The 19,516-nt window shown below is 45.8% G+C and overlaps 1 protein-coding gene across 6 annotated transcripts in view; it reads left to right on the plus strand.

Moving 5' to 3' along the window:
- Positions 1 to 2,376: 2,376 nt before the first annotated feature.
- CCDC85A (coiled-coil domain containing 85A) overlaps positions 2,377 to 19,516 on the plus strand; it is a 169,070-nt gene continuing 151,930 nt past the window's right edge. For all 6 annotated transcript variants that reach the window (XM_090281318.1, XM_090281319.1, XM_090281320.1 and 3 more), the window contains exons 1-2: positions 2,377 to 2,687; positions 12,394 to 13,351. In XM_090281318.1, the coding sequence (XP_090137444.1) occupies positions 2,433 to 2,687; positions 12,394 to 13,351 (1,213 nt within the window). In that variant the 5' untranslated portion in view covers positions 2,377 to 2,432. The remainder of the gene's footprint in view (positions 2,688 to 12,393; positions 13,352 to 19,516) is intronic.

Raw genomic sequence — 19,516 nt, forward strand, 5'->3', positions numbered from 1 at the left:
TGAGTGCATGAGAGAAGCAAGGTGTCAAAGGAACACTGCACTGGACAGTTAAACAAGACAAGAAGACTTTATTCAAGACTATTGCAATGGGAGGGAGGGAGGGAGGGAAAGGAAGAGAGAGAGGGAGATAGAGAGAGACATACACCAAATTTAACTCCACTGACATAAAAAGGCAGGAGGTTTCTTAAGCCTCGAGATGACCTATTGGAAAATTACTGGAGGGCTCTGGGAGTGGGAGGAAGAGTTATTCCCGTGTTTAGGCCATCTGTGTTTGCTAATCAGCATTTGTTCAAGTTCAGCTTCTATTCTCTCTGATTTAAAGTGGCCCTGTCTTCCTTGATGGTGCTATTTCAAAGGGATGGCTTCCCTGTGCTCAAGAAACTTTCCTGGGTGGTAAAACTGGTGAGAAGCCAGGAGATTTACATTTCAAGAGCAGAGAAATAATTTACAATGGAAAGTTTTCTTAAGTAAATCCGCTAAGTAAAGGGTGGTCAGGGAACTATAGGCATGAAGAAACCTGTCTGTAGTTTAGTCAAGCTGAGGGGAATTTTAAGGCTGCCTAGGTCAGAGGGCAGGACCACCTAACCTTGCTCTGCAGGAAGCCAGATAGAGATGTTTCCGACTGATTACATCTTATCAGGTGGCAGCTTCATCAGGGGACACACACTGACTAGCTGGTGGATGATTGCCTTTGCACCCTGGTTTCATGAAGCTCCTTGGGGGTAAACCCCTTGCTGTTTTCTGGCTCTATCTCTATCCTGGAGAGGAGAGCATTCACCTAAACGACCTGCCCAGGACTAAATCTGTCCAGTTCTTCGGGATTCCCTGCGACTTCACAAGTGGGTAGAATGGGGAGGGTGGAAGGGACTCTTGTAGCCCGAAGAGTAGAACCCAGGGACACAGGGCACCCCCCTTTCAGAAGTTAGCATCATAAAAAGTCGAACCACTGAGTCCAGGTGGTCTGCAGCACAGAGAAAAGTGGAAATCGCCTTGGCCAGCATTTCTGCTCGCCTGAGGGGCAGTGCTTTGCTCAGGCAGGAGGTGACCTGACCTTAAAATCCAGGCCTCGGGAAGTATGAGATGAAGGTATTTTATTTTTCCCTTAAGGCTTTGATGTTTTTCATATAAATATTTAAAAGATCCAGTTCCTTGCCCTGAAGCTTCTTAGCAAAGTAGTGTAGTTTTAGAAAAGACTAAGGCCTGCGGGGGTGGGGGTGGGGTTTGGTCCCTAAAGGGCAGTGCTCTGAAGCCTCTTTCCCCTTTTCAGAGCATTAGGGTTTTTTCAACGTTCCTTCCCCAACATCATCCTATCCCCTTTTTCCCCACCGATATCTTGTTTCATTCTTCAAATTACAAGCAGGCGGTTATGCCTCAGGCTCTGCTACCCATCTTCCCTGAATCCCGATGCCTCCAAATATCAGACTGCTCTCATTTTGGTCGGCCGCTATTTTTCCCCTGCGTGGTGACCAACATGGTATGAGGAGAAAGAAGCTTCTTTGACCACACGGTGGCGCACTCAAGCCTCCCCAAAACCCTGCATGCTTCTCCCCCTTCCCGCCCCACCCTCGTCCCATCACCGAAGGTAGCCGCGCCCCCGACCTTCCCCAGCGGGATAGCGGGGAGCGCGCCTCCCGGAGCCAGCCCGGGAGGCTGTAAAGCTGCTGCAGCGTCCTGCCGGAGCGGGAGGTACGGCTGGTTGCCGGCAGTCCCGGCTCCAGGCTCCTCCTCGTGTTGGTCCAGCCTCAGCAACCCCCCACTCCCCGCATTTTCCCCGGGCTCGGCTCTGAAAACCCAAGGCTTCCCCAAGCAGTCTAGGAGCAGTGGCGGGCGCAGGGAAGGACGCAGGAAGAGCGCGCCCCGCCAGCCGGCCGCGCCAAGCCTTCGGGCAGCAGCAGCAGCAGCGGCGTTGCAAGAGCAGCCCTGGAGGTGCCAGAGTCAAGCGCGCCCTTGCACGACTAGGAGAGAGGGGAAGCCGCGGGCTGTAACTGGGCAAGGGGGAGGAAAGCGCGCGCGCGCGTGTGCCACAGTGTCGGGGACGACAGTCTCGAATTAGGGCGGAGAGGGCAAAGGAACCAGGGTGCAGCCCCCTCGGCGCCCCACTCTGCGTCCCCACCGATCTCCGAGGTTCTCCTGCCGCGGCGCCAGCTTCTCAGCGCCCCTCACCATGGACTTGCACGGAGTTGGGACGCGCCTTGGCAGCTGCGCGCGAGTGGCTGCCCGGCCCCGGGGGTGCGCGGGCGCGCGCGCAGGGATGGCGAGGTAGGATGGCCGCCCAGCGCGACCCTTGTCGCCCCAACCTAGCGGCCCCCGGGCGGTGCCGCTGACTCGCCGGAGCGCACGGGGGTGTGGGCGGAGGCGGCCCCGCCGCGCCCGCGCCCTTGGGTGTCGCTTTGCCTCTTCCACCCACTTGCACCTGCCACCGCGCGGATATCATGTCGAAGGCGGCCGGAAGCGGAGCGGCGGCGGCGGAAAGTTGTCCCCCAGCCCCTGCAGGCGCGTCCGCGGCCGTGGAGGACCTGTCCAAAGTGTCGGATGAAGAGCTGCTGCAGTGGAGCAAGGAGGAGCTGATCCGTAGCCTGCGGCGCGCAGAGGCCGAGAAGGTGAGCGCGATGCTGGACCACAGCAACCTTATCCGAGAGGTGAACCGCCGCCTGCAGCTACACCTCGGCGAGATCCGCGGGCTCAAGGTGAGCGCGGGGCGGGGAGGGGAGTTTTTGCTTTGAGGATCGGGAGCGGGGTGCCCCGGGGAGGTGGGACCAGGCTAACTTTTTCTCTCTCTGTCAACAGGTGAACCTCCCCATTTTCCAGGTCAGCACCCCTGTTCCCCATCCCCTGCCCTTTGGAAACTTTTCCAAACTTTGGAGGTGTTTAGTTCCCTCCTCTTTCCCTTGTGGGACGCACAGCGTCGATTTCTCTTTTGGGGTCCTCTGTGGCGGAGGAGCGGGCACCTAGGATGCTGAAAGGCTGGGAGGAGGTGATGGGTACGCGGAAGCTTTTATTTCCCAGAGATCCAGGAAAATCAGTACTTTAGGTTACAGTGCTGGGTTACAGACCAGCGGCTGAAAGTCAAGCGAGGGAGCGAGCCCAGGGCATTTTCGCCGTTGGGGGTCGGGGATACAAAAAAGGCTGCTCTGGCGCCACGACTTCTCCGGCGGGTCGGGCGGAGGTGAGGACAGGGTGCCAATGCCGGAGAGAGGGGCTGGCGGGGCGTCCAGGGAGAGGCCACGGGCGCCACCTTCGGAGCTGGCATATATCACCCGGTGCAGAAGAGCTTAAGCTCTGTTACGTTTTCTGCCTTCCCTTCCCTTGGGCTTTCCTTCTCCTCGAATTCGGATGGCGTCATCTGGGGTTGTCTGTCTCCCCAATAACCGCAGTTTTGATTTTAATTTCATTTAGAAAGGGGGAGCAGCAAAAGGACTCAGTATGTGGGGCACAGGGTTTTGAAGGGTACCCCAAGTGTCAGTGGTGCTTGTTTTTTGAGCCAACTGCCCTGCTTTGCTACTAGGGAAAAGAAAAAAACCACAATCCACCCCTCCCCCAACTTTCTCTTGTCCTTGGAGAGCTCTGCGTGTGCCCGCAGTGTGCCTGCCCGGCTGGCAGCTCTCACCGGTGGCGGGGAACCGCCCTGCGGGCGTGCACTACAAACTTCCTCTCCTCACTGCGTGCGCTGGTGCCTCCTGGTATTCCTTCCTCTCATTGTTCTGCTTTTGTTTATAGGAAGCCAGACACAAACGAAATCACTGCAGGGACCTTAGGGAGCAAATTCCCACAGGCACATGGTGTTCTTGTCCCCTTTCCACTCCCACCTACTTCTCAGGCTGAAGACGCTTTCTTTATTGCCTCAGCTCTCCAGCTCTGGGATTTTGGGGCTAAGAGCAGTGGGATGCGCACCTGGGTGGAGATGGCCAGAAAGGACTGTCATATAGTCCCTAGCGTGGGTGCAATTAGGGAGATCTCACGTCCGAAACATCCCAAGGCTTACTCTTTCCTTTGGCTTAATTCATTACTAGTGAAGTATTTATTAAGTAGCAGAACCTTGTGGGATTAGACAGACTAATGTAGTGGGAAGATCATCTCAGAAGTGGGTTTGTATCTAGAATCCTCATTTGCCAGGAGAGTGAGCTTGGGTAATTAACTTCTCAGAGCCTCATTTTACTTATCAATAAAATAACCATCTTCAGACATCAAAAATACAACTAAACTGCAGAACAACCATCATTCAGAACTGCCTGAAATCTCGTCGGCAGCCGTCCGTCTCGAGAGACGATGGTGTAGCTTCTTAAGAGTCTATCTGCACCGCCGAGAATGGTTGTGCAGTCCGACTCGGGAGTGACACGGTATCTGTCTCCTCCCGTGTTGAATCGACATCTTGCGATGACGCTGGAGTGTCCTCTCCAGTGAAGCTGAAGCTACAGAGCCTGGGCAGGGTGATATGGAGGGCCAGCTGTTGCCCATGCAGCAGACCCCCACTCTCTTCGCAGCTGAAGGGTCCAAGGGAAAGACGGAGTCAATACAGCTTGGCTTCAGGTGCGCCGCAGGAGTTGCCGGTGTTGACTACAACGTCAAACCGCCTTAGGGACTCCGGCTCCGGATTTTCTGTCGGGGTTTACTCCCTTAGCCTTTCCCCTGAAGAGGTATGCCGCAAGGCAGTGGAGGTTTTTTGGAGTCAGAGTTTTCCTTCTCTGATGTGCCCTGACTGGAAGATCGAACCAGCGACACTTAGCTCGCAGGCCGACGCTCAATCCACTGAGCCAAACCAGCCAGGGGTAACTGAAATCTAACTGAATGGAAATCCTAAAACTAAGTATATAAAGAAGCCACATTAGAACAGGTAAAAGGGGTGGAAACTAGGAACTGGCTAGTCCTACACCCACATACAGGGGATAAAAATTGGGAGGGATATTTCCATTGCAGAGGTCCACTGGGAAGAACACAGGCAGTGGCTGACCTTGGCCTCACCTCCTGGGAGGCCTCAGGGGCAGTGCACCTGGTGGACAGCTTCAGACCATATCAAAGCTGACACACTCAAGGGGCATACTCAGTGGGCACCAGAGCCCCACTGAAGTAAATCCTGCTCTGCGGGATGGGCCCCTGAACAGCTGACAGTGGTCACAGCCAGTCCTTGCAGCCAATCAGCCTGGAGGTAAAGCCTTCCTGTTGAGGTACCAACAGCAATCAAGGCTCTACTACAGCAGGAGGGTGGGTGTACATAGCCCATATGGGGGAACACTCCTGGGATGCTTAGCTGGGGTGAATGGGGAGGGTGTTCCAACGTGCAACAGGATTTTAGAGGACATCTAATACATTAGGCCACTTTGCCAAGCCTTGGAGACATGGCACCTCTACTTAATACATAGAAACAAACACAGGGATGCTGCCAAAACAAGGAGACAAAGAAACATGGCCCAAATGAAAGAACAGAACAAAACTCCAGAAAAAAAGCAAAACTAAATGGAGACAAGCAATCTACTAGATGCAGAGTTCAAAATACTGGTTCTAAGGATGCTTAATGAACTTAGGAGAAGAGTAGATGAACTTAGAGAGGATTTCAACAGCATAAAAAGAGACCTGGAAACCATAAAAAAGAACCAGTTTGAAATGAAGAATACACTAACTGAAATGAAGAATAATTTACAGGGAATCAATAGCAGAGTAGACGAAGCTAAGTATCAAATCAGTGATTTGGAATATAAGAAGCAAAAAAGAGAGAGCAGGAAATTGAAAACCTATTTAAAAAACTAATGGGAAACTTACCTAACCTGATGAAGGAAATAGACATACAAATCCAGGTAGTGCAGAGTGTCCCAAACAAGATGAACCCAAAGAAGCTCACACCAAGACACATAATTAAAATGCAAAAGGTTAAAGACAGAGAATCTTAAAAGCAGCAAGAGAAAAGCAGTTAATTACCTACAAGGGAGCTCCCACAAGATTGTCAGCTGATTTCTCAACAGGAACTTTGTAGGCCAGAAGGGATTGGCAAGAAATATTCAAAGTGTTGAAAAGCAGGAACCTACAACCAAGATTGCTCTGTGCAGCAAAACTATCATTGAGAATCAAAGGACATAAAAAGAGCTTCCCAAACAAGAAAAAGCTAAAGAAGTTCTTTACCACCAAAACCATGTTTAAGGGTCTCCTTTAAGAATAAAAAGACTGTAAAAAAAGAAAAAATATGAACAATAACATGGCAGTAAATACATATTTATGAACAAATGAATCTAAAAAGATAAGTGAACAAGCAGAACAGAAACAGACTCATAGATACAGAGAATGTTTTGATGGTTGCCAGATGAGAGGGGTGTTTCAGGGGATGGGTGAAAAAGGTGAAGGGATTAAGAATTACAAATTGGTTGTTACAGAACAGTCATGTGGATGGAAAATACAGCGCAGGGAATATAGACAATAATATTTTAATAACTTTGTATGGTGTCAGCTGGATGTGAGATTTATCAAGATGATCACTTAATAAGTTGCATAATGTCTAATCACTTAGTAAGTTATATAATGTCTATTGCAATTTGATTTCAGTAGTTTATTTTGGAGACAAAGCAGTTCAAGAGGCTGGTAGTGATTTCCTGCTTCCCCGGGCTCTGGGTCCGCTGAGGAAAGGCGATGTACAGACATTACAATCGGGGTTCAACACTCAAGTTGAGTAAATGTGGTTAGTCAGCCAGGCTGTCCTGATGGCATGCGCCCCTCACCCCAAGTCTGAGGACAGTAACCACCACCCCTTTGCTGAGCCAGGCCCAAAGGTATACCTCAGCAGCCTCTCCCAGCCTCCTCCCTGGACCATGCAGGATAGCCCAGAGGTCTTTTCCTCTCTCCCAAAGTCAGCTGGTATCTAAGACCCAAGAGCATGCTCCAGGGTCCTACATACCTCTCCCAGGTGTACACCTGAAACTAATATAATATGGTATGTCGACTGTAATTGAAAAATAAAAGGCAATTAAAAAAATAACCATCTCCTAGTGTGTTGTGACAGTAAGTTATGATAATGTAGGGGAAGGTTTAACACTGAACTTGATTTCAAAAAATGGTAGTTATTCTCACCGGGAGGGGACACATGTTCAGGATCTGGCTATTAGGCAGAGTTGAAATAAAAGTATAGTTTGTAACCCTCCAATTTAATCTTCCATGTTTTGAACTGTAAGATGACTTGAAAGAGTTAATTAGGCAGTTAAGAGTATGGAGAATTGACATAACAGCTCAGAAAATACTTGAAAGTTCTTTTAGTTTGTGTGGATTGATTGTACGTGTGGGCCAATGCATGAGGAGTGCGATGCCTGGTCTTCATTCCACTACCCTCATTGAGAGAAATACCTATTAGGCCAGTTAGGTAAGGGTGGTCGCACCCTAAGTAGGGGAGTCTCCTGGTCTAACTTTGTGACCTGGCATTAAAAGACTTCCCAGCCTACCTCCTTTATCAAGTTCACAAATGACGGGGTCTGGTTATTTTCTGAAACAGCCTCTACTCTTCATTCCCGTCATTCCTGAACAGCTGCAAGGTGGTATCCCCAAGACCTCTAACCCACCTCTCAGGGGCTACACTAAAACCCTGCAGGGGCCAGTCTCAAGAGCCTCCCTGGACACCACAGTGATCTATAAATGCAGTTGGCTGAATAATTCTGGAAGGAAAGGATTTTTCTTTGATGACTTGGGATTCTCAATTGAGAACTGTAAATTTAGGGTAATTAAGGCCATAACACTTTTTCTTTTTTATGCCCTGCTGGGTGGTACTGTAGCTGTAGACCTGGGGAGATGGGAGCATCAGTTCTTTCCCCCTGAGGGGGCTATGACTCTGTTCAGCCACTGGCTGACTTGTTTGTGTTTGAACATTTCAGAGGCAGTGCCATGGGAGGCAGTGGAAAGACTAAGGACTGGGAAAACTGAATTTCTTTAAGCCTTAGTTTCTCATCTGCTAACTGGAGATATTAATTCCATGTGAGGTTTGGTGAGGATGAAGTGATATATAGCTGAAGTAACGCAAGGTCCTACAGATAAAAATGGTCAAAATAGGCTGACTTTCCTTTCTTTTAGCTAGTTGACATTTTCCAGTTAGAATTTGGTACTGAACGGGGTGGAGAAAGGAGATTAGGGTTCTGATGTTGTAAGGAACTGGATTCCTGAGAACTGTGCCTGTGCTTTGCTGACTGCACATCAACACTCAGGCTGCTCTGACCTGGATTTTTAGGAGGTAGGGGTGGGTTTGGGGGTACTGGGTCTCTGCAGCATGTTGATTTTTTTCCTTGCTCCTCAACACACCAATTTCCCATTCTGCAATCATGGAAAATAACAAAACAATTCTTCTTTAACCACAATACAGTATTTGAGAATCTTATGAGTAAAATTTTGGTTTGTATGCTATGAGATAATTTAATCTTTTAGAAGTCCACTTTAAACAGCAGGATAACATCTGGTGGCTTGTGGCAATGTTAAAAGGATACTTAGTGTTTTGAAGAAGGAAACCGAAGTTTTAATGTGGCAGATTTGAAGAAGCTGGCTCACAAGTTTATTATTATCAAGTTGGTTGCTTAGCTGTTCATCAGAAGGCAAACAAAATAGCTCAAATTTGGAAATAAGTAATATTCCCAAGAGAACTAATAGTAGGAAGAAGGAAGCTGTGATAAAGGAAAGTGAATGGACTCATATCCATCCTTTTCTCCCCTAGCCGGAATTCTGAGAAGTATTTGTTTCACTCCTTGAAGCCCACAGCAGCACAAGTCCTGTTTACTTCCCATTTTTCGTGAAATCAGGAACAGTTGTAGGATAGTCAGAGGGAAGTAATTTCAGATGGAAATTTAGATGAAGAAGAACATGATTTGGACTTTATGACACACCAGGATTGAACTAAATGTAGAATAACTTTTGTAGCTTAGAAAGATTAATTATGTGTAGTATTATTTTATCAGAATATCCATAGCTTCTGATTTTGCCTAAAGCATCAGTGTCAAGTGTCAATGGATAACTTATTCTTTCATTATTGTAGACTCTACCATCACAGGACTTGCTGCAAATAATAATAAGAAACCCTTCATCAGTAGCTAGAGCTCTATTCTGTTTTGACCACAGGCCTAGGGCTTTAAAAGGTTGGTCAGTTCATAAACACATATTAAGTGTTCTCTCTATGCAAAGCGCCATGCCAGGTGTGTCAAAAATGTGAAGAAGGACATTGGGATGGATTCTGCCCTTCAGAAACTAAGATATCTACTTTAGAAGAGTAAAAAAGAAAATGACGACCAGTGAGTGCCTTACCTAGTGTGTCTTACATGCAGTAAGCAGAGAGTGGAAAAATTACTTATTTTACTCATTAATTCATTCATTCATGCCTGGTGCTGCTGTACTCCAGGTGTCATTTGAGGGCTGAGGGAGTCTTCTCAGAGGAATTTCTCCTCTAATAAGTTCATATAAGGCAGAAGATGGTATTTTAGCTGGAGAACTAGATGAAATCAGGGTTCAAAATTATCTGATATAGAGGATACTAAAGGTAGAAAGACAGAGGGAGGCCTTTCTGCCCTGGCCAAGGGTTTACTCATTGTCCCAGGCAAAGGGAAGGTGATATGTGTTGGTATGCAGGAGAGACATAACCCACAGGGAGTGTTTCTGGAGATCCATCTGGCCACAGAGAGCTTGGACTGGAGTGGGTGAGGGAATGGGGCAGACCGAGGGGAGACACAGACCAGGATAGGGAGGCCAGGTGAGAGGATTTTGGAAAATTCAGGCCAGAGGTCAGAAAGTGGCAATGAGAAGCAGAAGGAATAGGAGGGAATTAGAGACAAGGAAACAGATGTTGGTAATGGCAAGAGTTAGCACTGGAGTTGAACACTAAGCTGCACAGATCCCCTTCATCTTCGGACCTTGAAAATCTCTCTCACTTTTGGTCTCATGACTGTTATTAAGTGCAGGGTGTGGTTGGCAGATGTTTTCTAGTTTATTTTTCTGGTCAATAGCAGGGGAAGTGTTGGAATCAATCTGAGTTTGAGAGAATTACGTCCCTCTCCGAGCACCTCTAGTTCTGGAATGGGTAACAGAATCACAAGACCAGAGGTTTTCAGGCTTTGTAAAGTAGGGGGAATCTTTGGTAGCAGCCTCTGTTTCACCCCCACCAAACCATGGAGACTAAATGGGGACTTCTCCATTAGTCTGTAAAATTCCTTGGTTTCAGGTATCTACAGTGGGGGTGCAGTGTTCTGTATACACAGAGGGGAACAGAAAGATGGTTTGGTAGTGGGAGGGTCTCCATCTCAAGACTAGTCTGATGAGGATGGAGACATGACTAATAGCCACACTCAATCATATGTGATTACAAATTGTAATAAGTGCAACAAAGGCGAAGTCTAAGGGGTAATGGTAGCGCATAGAAGGGGACTTCAGACCTCATGAAGACTGGGGATAGTGGTCAGGGACAGCTTCTGTGGGGAAGTAACAAAGACCTGGAGGTTGTGTAGAAGGTTGGGGGAAAGCATTCCAAGTGAAAGAGAGAAGGGCTTGTCCCATGAGGCCACCAAACAAGGCCAGTGTTGGGGCTCAGTGCCCGTCGGGAAGAGCATGTTTTCACTGTCTTGAATGCCTCCATGTGTCCACGACCCTCGCCCTCTACCTGGGCTAGCGCAGCAGCCTCCTAGCTGGTCTCCAGGCTTCCACCTAATTATCCTGTCTCTCTCTTCTCTTTCCATCTCCCTGCCCCCACCAGCCAGTCTATTTTTCACACAAAACTACGGTGATTCTTTACCAAATGAATCATATCATGTCACTGCTCTGTCCTCTGCTTGCCAGCAAACCAAAGTCCTTACTGTGGCTGACAAGGACCCGCGTTATCTGGCCCCTGACACATCTCTGACCTCTTTCCCAGCTCTGCCCCCCTTGCTCGCCTCCCTTTCTGCACGCTGACCTCACTGCATCGTGAGCCACATATGTCTCAGGGCTTTTATACTTGATCTTCTCTCTGCCTGGGATCATCTCTCAAATGCCCCTTTGCTGATATGTCTTCCCTCTCTGCAGAGATACCCTCTCTTAAAAAAATGGTATTCTTTAATCTGCTTTAGTTTTCTTCCCAACACTTTTTACTACATTACACTATGTTCTGTACTTGCTTTTTGCCAGTGTTTCCTGCCAGAATGAAAGCTGTAGGATGTCGAGGTCTTTGCAGCATCCACTAGTACACCCCTAGCATCTGGACTGATACCTGGCACATAATAGGTGCTTACTAAATATTTGTGAATGAACCGATGACTCACCACTCATGTTGGAGAAGTAGGCCGGGCCAGCGGATGGAAAGCCTTGTGAGACTTGAAGGAGTTTGCACTTTATCCTAGGGCATGGAGAAGCTTTTAAGGGTTTTAAGTGTGGAAGTGATGAGATGAATTTTGGAATTATATTTCAGAAGACTCCGTTGGCTAGGAAGCGGAAGGCAAGAGAGAAGGAGACACTACGCATAACCACAGGCTCATAAAAAGAGCAACAGGGTTGGTTAGGTGGCATTTGCTGCTGAGAGGTACAATTTGGGGGGTGTATGTTTGAATATCACCCGAAAGCTCAGCATTGCTGGTTTCTCATGAGATGCCTGCGAGATGTGCCTGGGGTGTGGCACGCCCCAGTTGGATGCGCAGCACTGACAGGGCGCGAGAGGGCACTGTGCGGTTCCCTCGGTGGGGGAGTTGGGGCTTCTATCCCATGCTGTGGGCTGTAAACTGAGGCAGTGCTCGTTTGTGCTGATGAAAGGCCTGTGAGCTCAGAGCTTTGGAGCATTTCACAGGTCACAAGCAGCCATCTTTCTTCCTTGAAGATGGGACAGGGAAGTGTTCTTTTGTTGTTTTTCTTGTTTGTTTCCTGATTTCCTGATAATTAACAGGTCACTCTAAATATTGAAATAATGAGTGACCTCGGACAAGACAAAGTTTCTGAGGTCCAGTTTTCTCTTCTGTAAAAGAACCATAATCATTATCCCCTAAGTGCTTTGGCGAAAATTAGATGGGATAATACATGTAAAGCATTAGGCAGGGAGCATAACCAATTTTCTTTCTTCTTTCTTTCTTTCTTTCTTTCTTTCTTTCTTTCTTTCTTTCTTTCTTATTAGCTTTCTTTTCTTTTGTTCTTTCTCTTTCTTTCGTTCTTCCTCTTTCTTTCTTTCTTTCTTTTTCTTTCTTTCTTTCTCTTTTTCCCCTCCCTCCCTCCCTCCCTCCCTTCCTTCCTTCCTTCCTTCCTTCCTTCCTTCCTTCCTTCCTTCCTTTTTTCCTTCCTTTGTCCTACAAAGCTGAAGCGTCCTCTCACCTCCAGGTCTCCTCCAGTAAAAATACAGAGAATTCACCCATTCTCAGCTCCCTGGCCTGGGGAAGTCTAATCCTGAGGAAGCCTCCTATGTGTGCCTCTCTTGAATGGTTGTTTCTCTCATTTCAGGATATCAACCAGAAACTCCAGGAGGACAACCAGGAGCTGAGGGACCTCTGCTGTTTCTTGGATGACGACCGGCAGAAAGGCAAGAGGGTGTCCCGGGAGTGGCAGAGGCTGGGCCGCTTCACGGCAGGGGTGATGCACAAGGAGGTGGCCTTATACCTGCAGAAGCTGAAGGAGCTGGAGGTGAAGCAGGAGGAGGTGGTGAAGGAGAATATGGAGCTCAAGGAGCTATGCGTGCTGCTGGACGAGGAGAAGGGCGCGGGCTGCGCTGGCAGCCGCTGCTCCATCGACAGCCAGGCCAGCCTGTGCCAGCTCACCGCCGCCTCGGCGCCCTGCGTGCGCGATGTGGGCGATGGCAGCAGCACCTCTAGCACGGGTAGCACCGACAGCCCCGACCACCACAAGCACCACGCGAGTAGTAGCAGCCCGGAGCACCTGCAGAAGCCCCGGGCCGAGGGCAGCCCTGAGCACGCCAAGCACAGGAGCACTAGCCCCGAGCATCTACAGAAACCCAGGGCCTCCGGCACCCCGGAGCACCCCAAGGCACTCAAAGGACCCAGCCCCGAGCACCACAAACCCCTGTGCAAGGGCAGCCCTGAGCAGCAAAGGCACCCGCACCCCGGGAGCAGCCCCGAGACGCTGCCCAAGCACGTGCTGAGCGGGAGTCCGGAGCACTTCCAGAAGCACAGACCCGGGGGCAGCCCCGAGCATGCCAGGCACAGCGGAGGGAGCCCTGAGCACCTTCAGAAACACGCCCTCGGTGGGAGCTTGGAGCATCTGCCCAGAGCCAGGGGCACCAGCCCCGAGCACCTAAAACAGCATTATGGGGGGAGCCCCGACCACAAACACGTGGGCGGTGGCGGCGGCGGCTCCGGCGGCGGCAGCAGGGAGGGTACCCTGCGGAGGCAGGCACAGGAGGAAGTGTCACCCCATCACCGGAATGTCTACAGTGGCATGAACGGTGGGTCAGTATGTGCTGGGGAACCGCTTTGGCTGGGGCAGCTCGGTAGAGAGTGCTCAGTGATAAAGGGCGTTCCAGCCACATTAGAAAGTGCAGGCTGGCTGGAGGGTGGCGTGGGGGAGGAACAAGCGTTTGCCCCCAAGTCATGGTGTGCACCCCTCCCCACGTTGGTTTTAGTTCATACAATTATCGGTCCAGTAAGCCTGGAGAAGATTAGGAGGCGTTGGGGGAGGGAGAGGAACAATAATTCCACGAGACCCTGAGTAATCAGGGTGAGATTTATGGGTACTGAAGATAAAAACAGAACCGTCTAAGATTCTTCCATCCTGAACTTGAGCATTTTCTAAGTTGTGTGCAGTTTCCTACTGGGGCTCGCTTATGGAGCAGGTGACCCAAAGGTTTTGAATCCAGTTAATAGTTTATGTGCAGGAAGACATGAATATTTACTATGAAAAGCAGTAACATTAAAAAGGAAATATGGTGTCCCTAAACAGGCTTGATGCTGGGTTGCCTGAGTGCTAGAAACATGCCTTACTTGTCCAAGGAGATTTTTTTCATTGTGTTGGCGACCTTAGCATGAATCTGTAACTTTACTTTGCATCTAAAATGAATTAAATAATTCGCTTATCTACTCACTTAAAACCTACCCAATCTTCCCACCAAACTCCCTGTAACATACTCTGAATAGTGCACTCTTTTACCTTATGAGAGAAATCTTTGTTAGTTGCTTAAATGTTCCTTTTTAAAAATGTACAGATGTGTTAGGACACACCTTTTGTTTCCAAAGCATAATATCCACTGAGTTTGCTGAGGAGGCTCTGAACCCACGTTTTAAAACCTTTTAGAAGAGGTTTAATTTTCTACATCTTGGTTCTGAAGCCACTTTGAACTAAAGAGGAAAAAAATCATTTCTTTAAAAAACAAAAATCCTCACAATCCTTTTATGTTACCTATGGTTGAGTTGGAACTAAAATGATTGGTTTTATAAACTGTGGGCTTTCTTCATTCAAATATCTGGGGTTTCTCACTTTATTTGAAAGCTGCTCAGGAGTCAAAGCTTTGAGCAGTGGTGGCTTCCACTTTTAACAGTGACACAATGGGGTAAATTTTCAATATTGTACTTGGGGATTTACCTGTTGGATTCAATTTCATCCTAATCCTTTTCTTGTAGTGCTGAAAATTGATTTCTGAAGCTTGGCTTCTAATGCATCCAATGTTCTCTTTAGCGCAAATGAACTAGAAAGGGTGGGAGAGAGGATGATGGGTTGGGTGTGTTGGGAGATGGAGGTGCGAGAGGCCAGTTCACCTGCTGTGCTGAGGCCTCCTGGCTGGCTGGAGCTTGTGAGTTTGTTTCACCTTCACCCACTCTTTCCAGGAGAGGCAGAGATGCTGCCTTGATTGCTGTGGGCAGCATTGGCTCCGCATCTCTCACATGGGTGAAAGTCATTGAGAAGGATATTTTGGTTGTGTTACTACCAAAGATGGGTCATTGCCATGAAGCTTGTCTTCAGAGGGTAATGGGCTAACAGGATGGTTAAGTTAATGACTTTTCATTTCTTGATTACTTTTTGATGAGCTTGAGAAGTAAACAATATGCACTATTATAAGGAAACTTTGTATTTCAAACAAACAAACAACTTAAGGGCAGATGGTTAACTAACAGAACAATTCTCTCTATCAAACCACTTTTTAAAATAAAAAACTCACTTATTTTAATCAATGTGTGATTTAACTTATAACAAAAGATTTTGGGTGCAACTTTAAACAATGCCTGTCATAAAGTAAGGTATGTCAGTAGATAAGGATGGTATTAAAGGATGGTATTACATCATGACTTATTATTGTCTGGATTCTGATAAACTTAGGGGTTCAGTCAAATGTTTTTTAAAATTTAACAATTTTATTCAGTTAAAAATTCGATGCATCATTTATAATGCCACTATATTTAATTTTTGTGTTTACTTTTCTCATTCTAAAGTAACATATTCTTTTGACAATTGATATCCTCACCAAGGTCCATTTATAGTACATTTGCATTACGTTTTTATTTCAGTAATTAATTGGAAAATGAAGTGGCACAATGTTCATGGATCACCAGTCTATAAACTTGGGCATTGGTAGCTTATATTTATCCTGACATTACAAATTAATTTTTGATATGGATGGAAAGACACGATCTTTTATACTTATAAATCCCTATACACTTTGGTTGAGTCATTGGCTTCTAAACAGATAGGAACCAGTAGCAAGGTTTATCTCAAATAGCAGATTTGCTGAGTCACTTACAGAGTCATTCTGTTTGGCATTGGTGTGAGACACAAGTGTTTTGGATGAGCACTGGTATGTTTTTATATGAACAAAAAGCAGGTGAAAGCAAATGGAAGTGTGTCTGCATTATGGTAGAATGAAACAGAGATGGTGGGATATTGTCCTACTTCTAAGGATATGCATTCCCACCAAGAAGACATACATACACGAACTGAGGGAACATCAGTGAAAACAACTGCTGTTTTAGTTGACTGTGCCTTGAGCATCTTTAAATCTTCTTGTGCCTTCAATTGCATTAAGTAGTTGATAAACTTGACCTCCAAGTGTTTCCTTTGGTTTAAATAATTGGCTTAATATCCAACTGGATGCAAAGACAAATTTTAGGCATTTTCTTACTTTAAAACTAGCACTATATAGCCATTTTTAAATTCATAGCTGATTAAAAAACAACAAAAGCAAAGACAAAACAAACAGAAAAAAAAATCCCTGTAAACTGAACAAAATACTCATGAGTACATTTACTTGTTTAAAAGTTATTATTCAACTATTTCTTCTCAATTTGTAGAGAGTTCCATTTGAAGTAGATTCAACACTTATCACATCTAGACATTAAGGCATTTGTCTATTCAGTCAGGTTACTTGCTGTATTCCAGATTTGTAAATTAAGTAATTGAATAGCCCCTTCTTGCTGTAAATGTACAAACTGATAGTCTCCTTGAGAATGGGGGATTCATTTACCTGACTCCATTGAAAGCCAATGTTGGACTGAACTTTTAAAGCATTCCCTTCCACAGTGAGTCCAAGAGGTTTTGCTTCCAGGTGTCAGCTGGCAGATCTTTGCTTTTTTAACAGAAAATTCTGTAGCCCAGGTCGTAGGTGTCATGGATGATACAGGTTCTTTGAGCAATAACAGCTCTGGTATACTGTTAACTTCCCAGACAATGATGGTTCTGATCATCAGGTCTTTCTTTACAAGTACATAGTCCACCCAGTCAAAGAATAATAGAAAGAGTTTTATTTTAATTCTAGAGACACCTATGTCTGGGTATCAGCAACTGAGAAAAAATACATAGAAGAAGAAACATAACTCTTCTTTTTACTTTTTATCTTCTTCTAAACACATTGCTCAGTTATTCCTAATTTGACATTTTCGAACATGTTGCAGTGCACAGCAGCTTCATGTTCTCTTTCAACATCATGTAGCCAGGGAGAGCACACACGAGGGCACCATTTGCTGTGTTGGACAAGGTCCATTTAGAACCACATGTGGCCTTGCGGGACAGTGTCAGGGTTGCAAGTCTTTCTCCTGAAAGCGTCTACTGCCTCCTGTTTTCTGTGAGAGTATCTAGAGATAGAAAGAGCAGGCTGTTTCTCCCACTAGCTCTTTCTCTAGAGAAGGACCTCTCAGCAACAGTGCTGCCCACATTCGGGGCCATGGGATTCTTTGTGGCGAGGGGGTTGTCTTGTGTCTTTTAGGAGGTTTAGCAGCATCCTGGGCTCTACCCCCAAGCCGCACCCAGTGGTGACTAATTAAAAGTGTCCCAGGCCCTGCCAGGTGTTCCCAGGGAGTGGGCAGAATTGCCCCCTGATTCAGAACCACTGTTTTGGAGCAGTGTTTTCCAGTCTGGCCGCAGATTGAGATCACTGTGGTAGCTTTGAAAAAATACTGGTGCCTGGGCCCCACGCTCAAAGGCAGATTGAATTGGTCTGGCACTGGGCCTGGGCATGTTGCACAGAGCTCCTCAGGTGATTCTAATGAGCAGAGCGGGTGAAACCCATTGCCCTAGGTGACTGATGGTTGCATAAGACGGGTTGGTGTGAGTGAAGCTCTCAAATACCTGAGCTTCCTGGGAAGAAGAAAGTTAACTTTTCCCTTCCTTTGCTGAAATGTACTCCAGGACTGAGAAGGTCTGACCCAAGCAGGTACTGTAAAACTTCATCCCTCTCAACCCAGATCAAAGCTATCTGATAATGCACTTATAGGGGATATGCTTTGAAAATTTGAGTGTTTATAGGGTGTACTTGTTTGGTTAATTTGGGGAAACTGTGGCATATGGCTAGTTCAAGATTACTTTTTTAAGCCCTCACACCCAGATGGGAAAAGAACATGAGTTTCTAACCCGTTTACAGTAGATGCCAATGGTGCATGTAGATCATGCGACATCTGCAATGCTAATGCATTTTTCCCACAAGAGAACACTGCATTTTAGGTCACCCAGTTTGTAGGTGTCACCCTGGGTTTTAAGACTGCTCCTTATTCTCTGTTGAGGTTTATAATGAGTGAACAAAAACTGATAACACAAAGTGGTCTTGTTTGTGGAGATGTAAGAACCATGTGTGAAGAGGCCCAGCTGGATTTTTCTGAAGTGAGGATGATGCAGAATAGTGTCAATAATTGCTCTCATAAATCTCTTATTTAGCTTAGAAAACATCATAACATCACTTATGAATAAATTTGGACAATAGAAATTAAATTGGAGAAAAATTTGAACAATGACTATATGCTAGAGCTGGTTTTAATTGAGGACCTCTGAATATATTTTCAACTTTTTGAACAGACATGAAGATGGTTAAAGAACCAGATAATAGTTTTTGATCTTCAAACTTTAATACAATAATTTGGTAGCCTTATATCCACTTTGATAAGACATCAGTTTAAGTAGTCTTGAAAAATAGAATCAATTATTGTAACATACTTGTGTGTGCACATTGCATTCATCATAAGAATATATTAGTATACATTTTTATTTAATGACACAAACTTATTATTGGGAATATTTTGCAATTTCTTAAACTATATCTAAGAGGCAAACTATTATTGGAAAACCTAGATGGCTTAGAAAGGTATTTTCCAGTAGGATGTAAGATTTTTCAACTCCACTGGAAATAATGGCACAAAGCTATAAACATTCTTTAAATCTAGGGGATTCTTTTCATCTTTTTCCAAAGGAGATTTCCTGTATCTACAATCTATACATTATATATATGTGTATGTACATGTATGTTGTAGTAACTTTAATATTGCATATGAACAACGTCAAACAGTCAGTTGACTGTTTAGTCAAACAAATGTCAGATGCATCCAGTCACATAAGCTAGTTGCTGCTGTGAAGTCAACCAAGAATCCCTTTTAGCTGATGATGGGCGTGTCATTTAAATCCAATTGAAATTAATTAGATGTTTGTATTTTCCAATTTATTGCAACTTTCCAGAAGATACAGTAGAAAGTACATGATTATTGAATTAGTGATGCATTTATCTTTCAAACTAAAGTAATTTAGAATGACACATAGGGGAAATGAAAAGTTCTGGTGAGTATTCCATTTCACCAGATAACTTGACAAGTTATAAAGCTATACATTTACTCATCAATAACAATAGATGATTCTGGATGCATTGGTGTAGGGATCTCAGTCAAGCTCCATTGGTCAGAAATGAGACTGTTTGGTCAGAAATGAGACTGTAAAGTCAGACTTTGCTGAGGTTTTTTTTTTTTTTTTTTTTTTTTTTTTAATAACAATAAGGTATAGTTGTATAGCACCATTGGGCCAGTGTATGCTTGATGATATTTGTCATACTGAAATTTAGGACTTCAGGCTCTAAAACTTTTCAAATTTTAGCCACTTCTGATGCTTAGAGACCCCAGGGATTCTTATGCTAGATAGACCTGAGGCCCCAAGTGGCTATTCTTTTTTTTTTCCCCCAGTACTTACTTTTAAAGTAATAGATTTTCAGTCACTTCAGGTACCAATCTCCTGTTGCAGTATCTTTGCTGCCCTCAGCTGGCCTGACTTTAACTCATTTTCTCATTGTTTCTAAATTCTGTTCTGCTGTTGCTAATGGCTGGTCATATCCTGCAAGAGTGATTAACCATACTGATCAGAACTGTTTCAAAGG

The sequence above is a fragment of the Furipterus horrens genome, unplaced genomic scaffold, assembly GCF_987537825.1.
Source record: "Furipterus horrens unplaced genomic scaffold, mFurHor1.1.pri manual_scaffold_6, whole genome shotgun sequence".
In the NCBI taxonomy this organism is placed as follows: Eukaryota; Metazoa; Chordata; class Mammalia; order Chiroptera; family Furipteridae; genus Furipterus; species Furipterus horrens.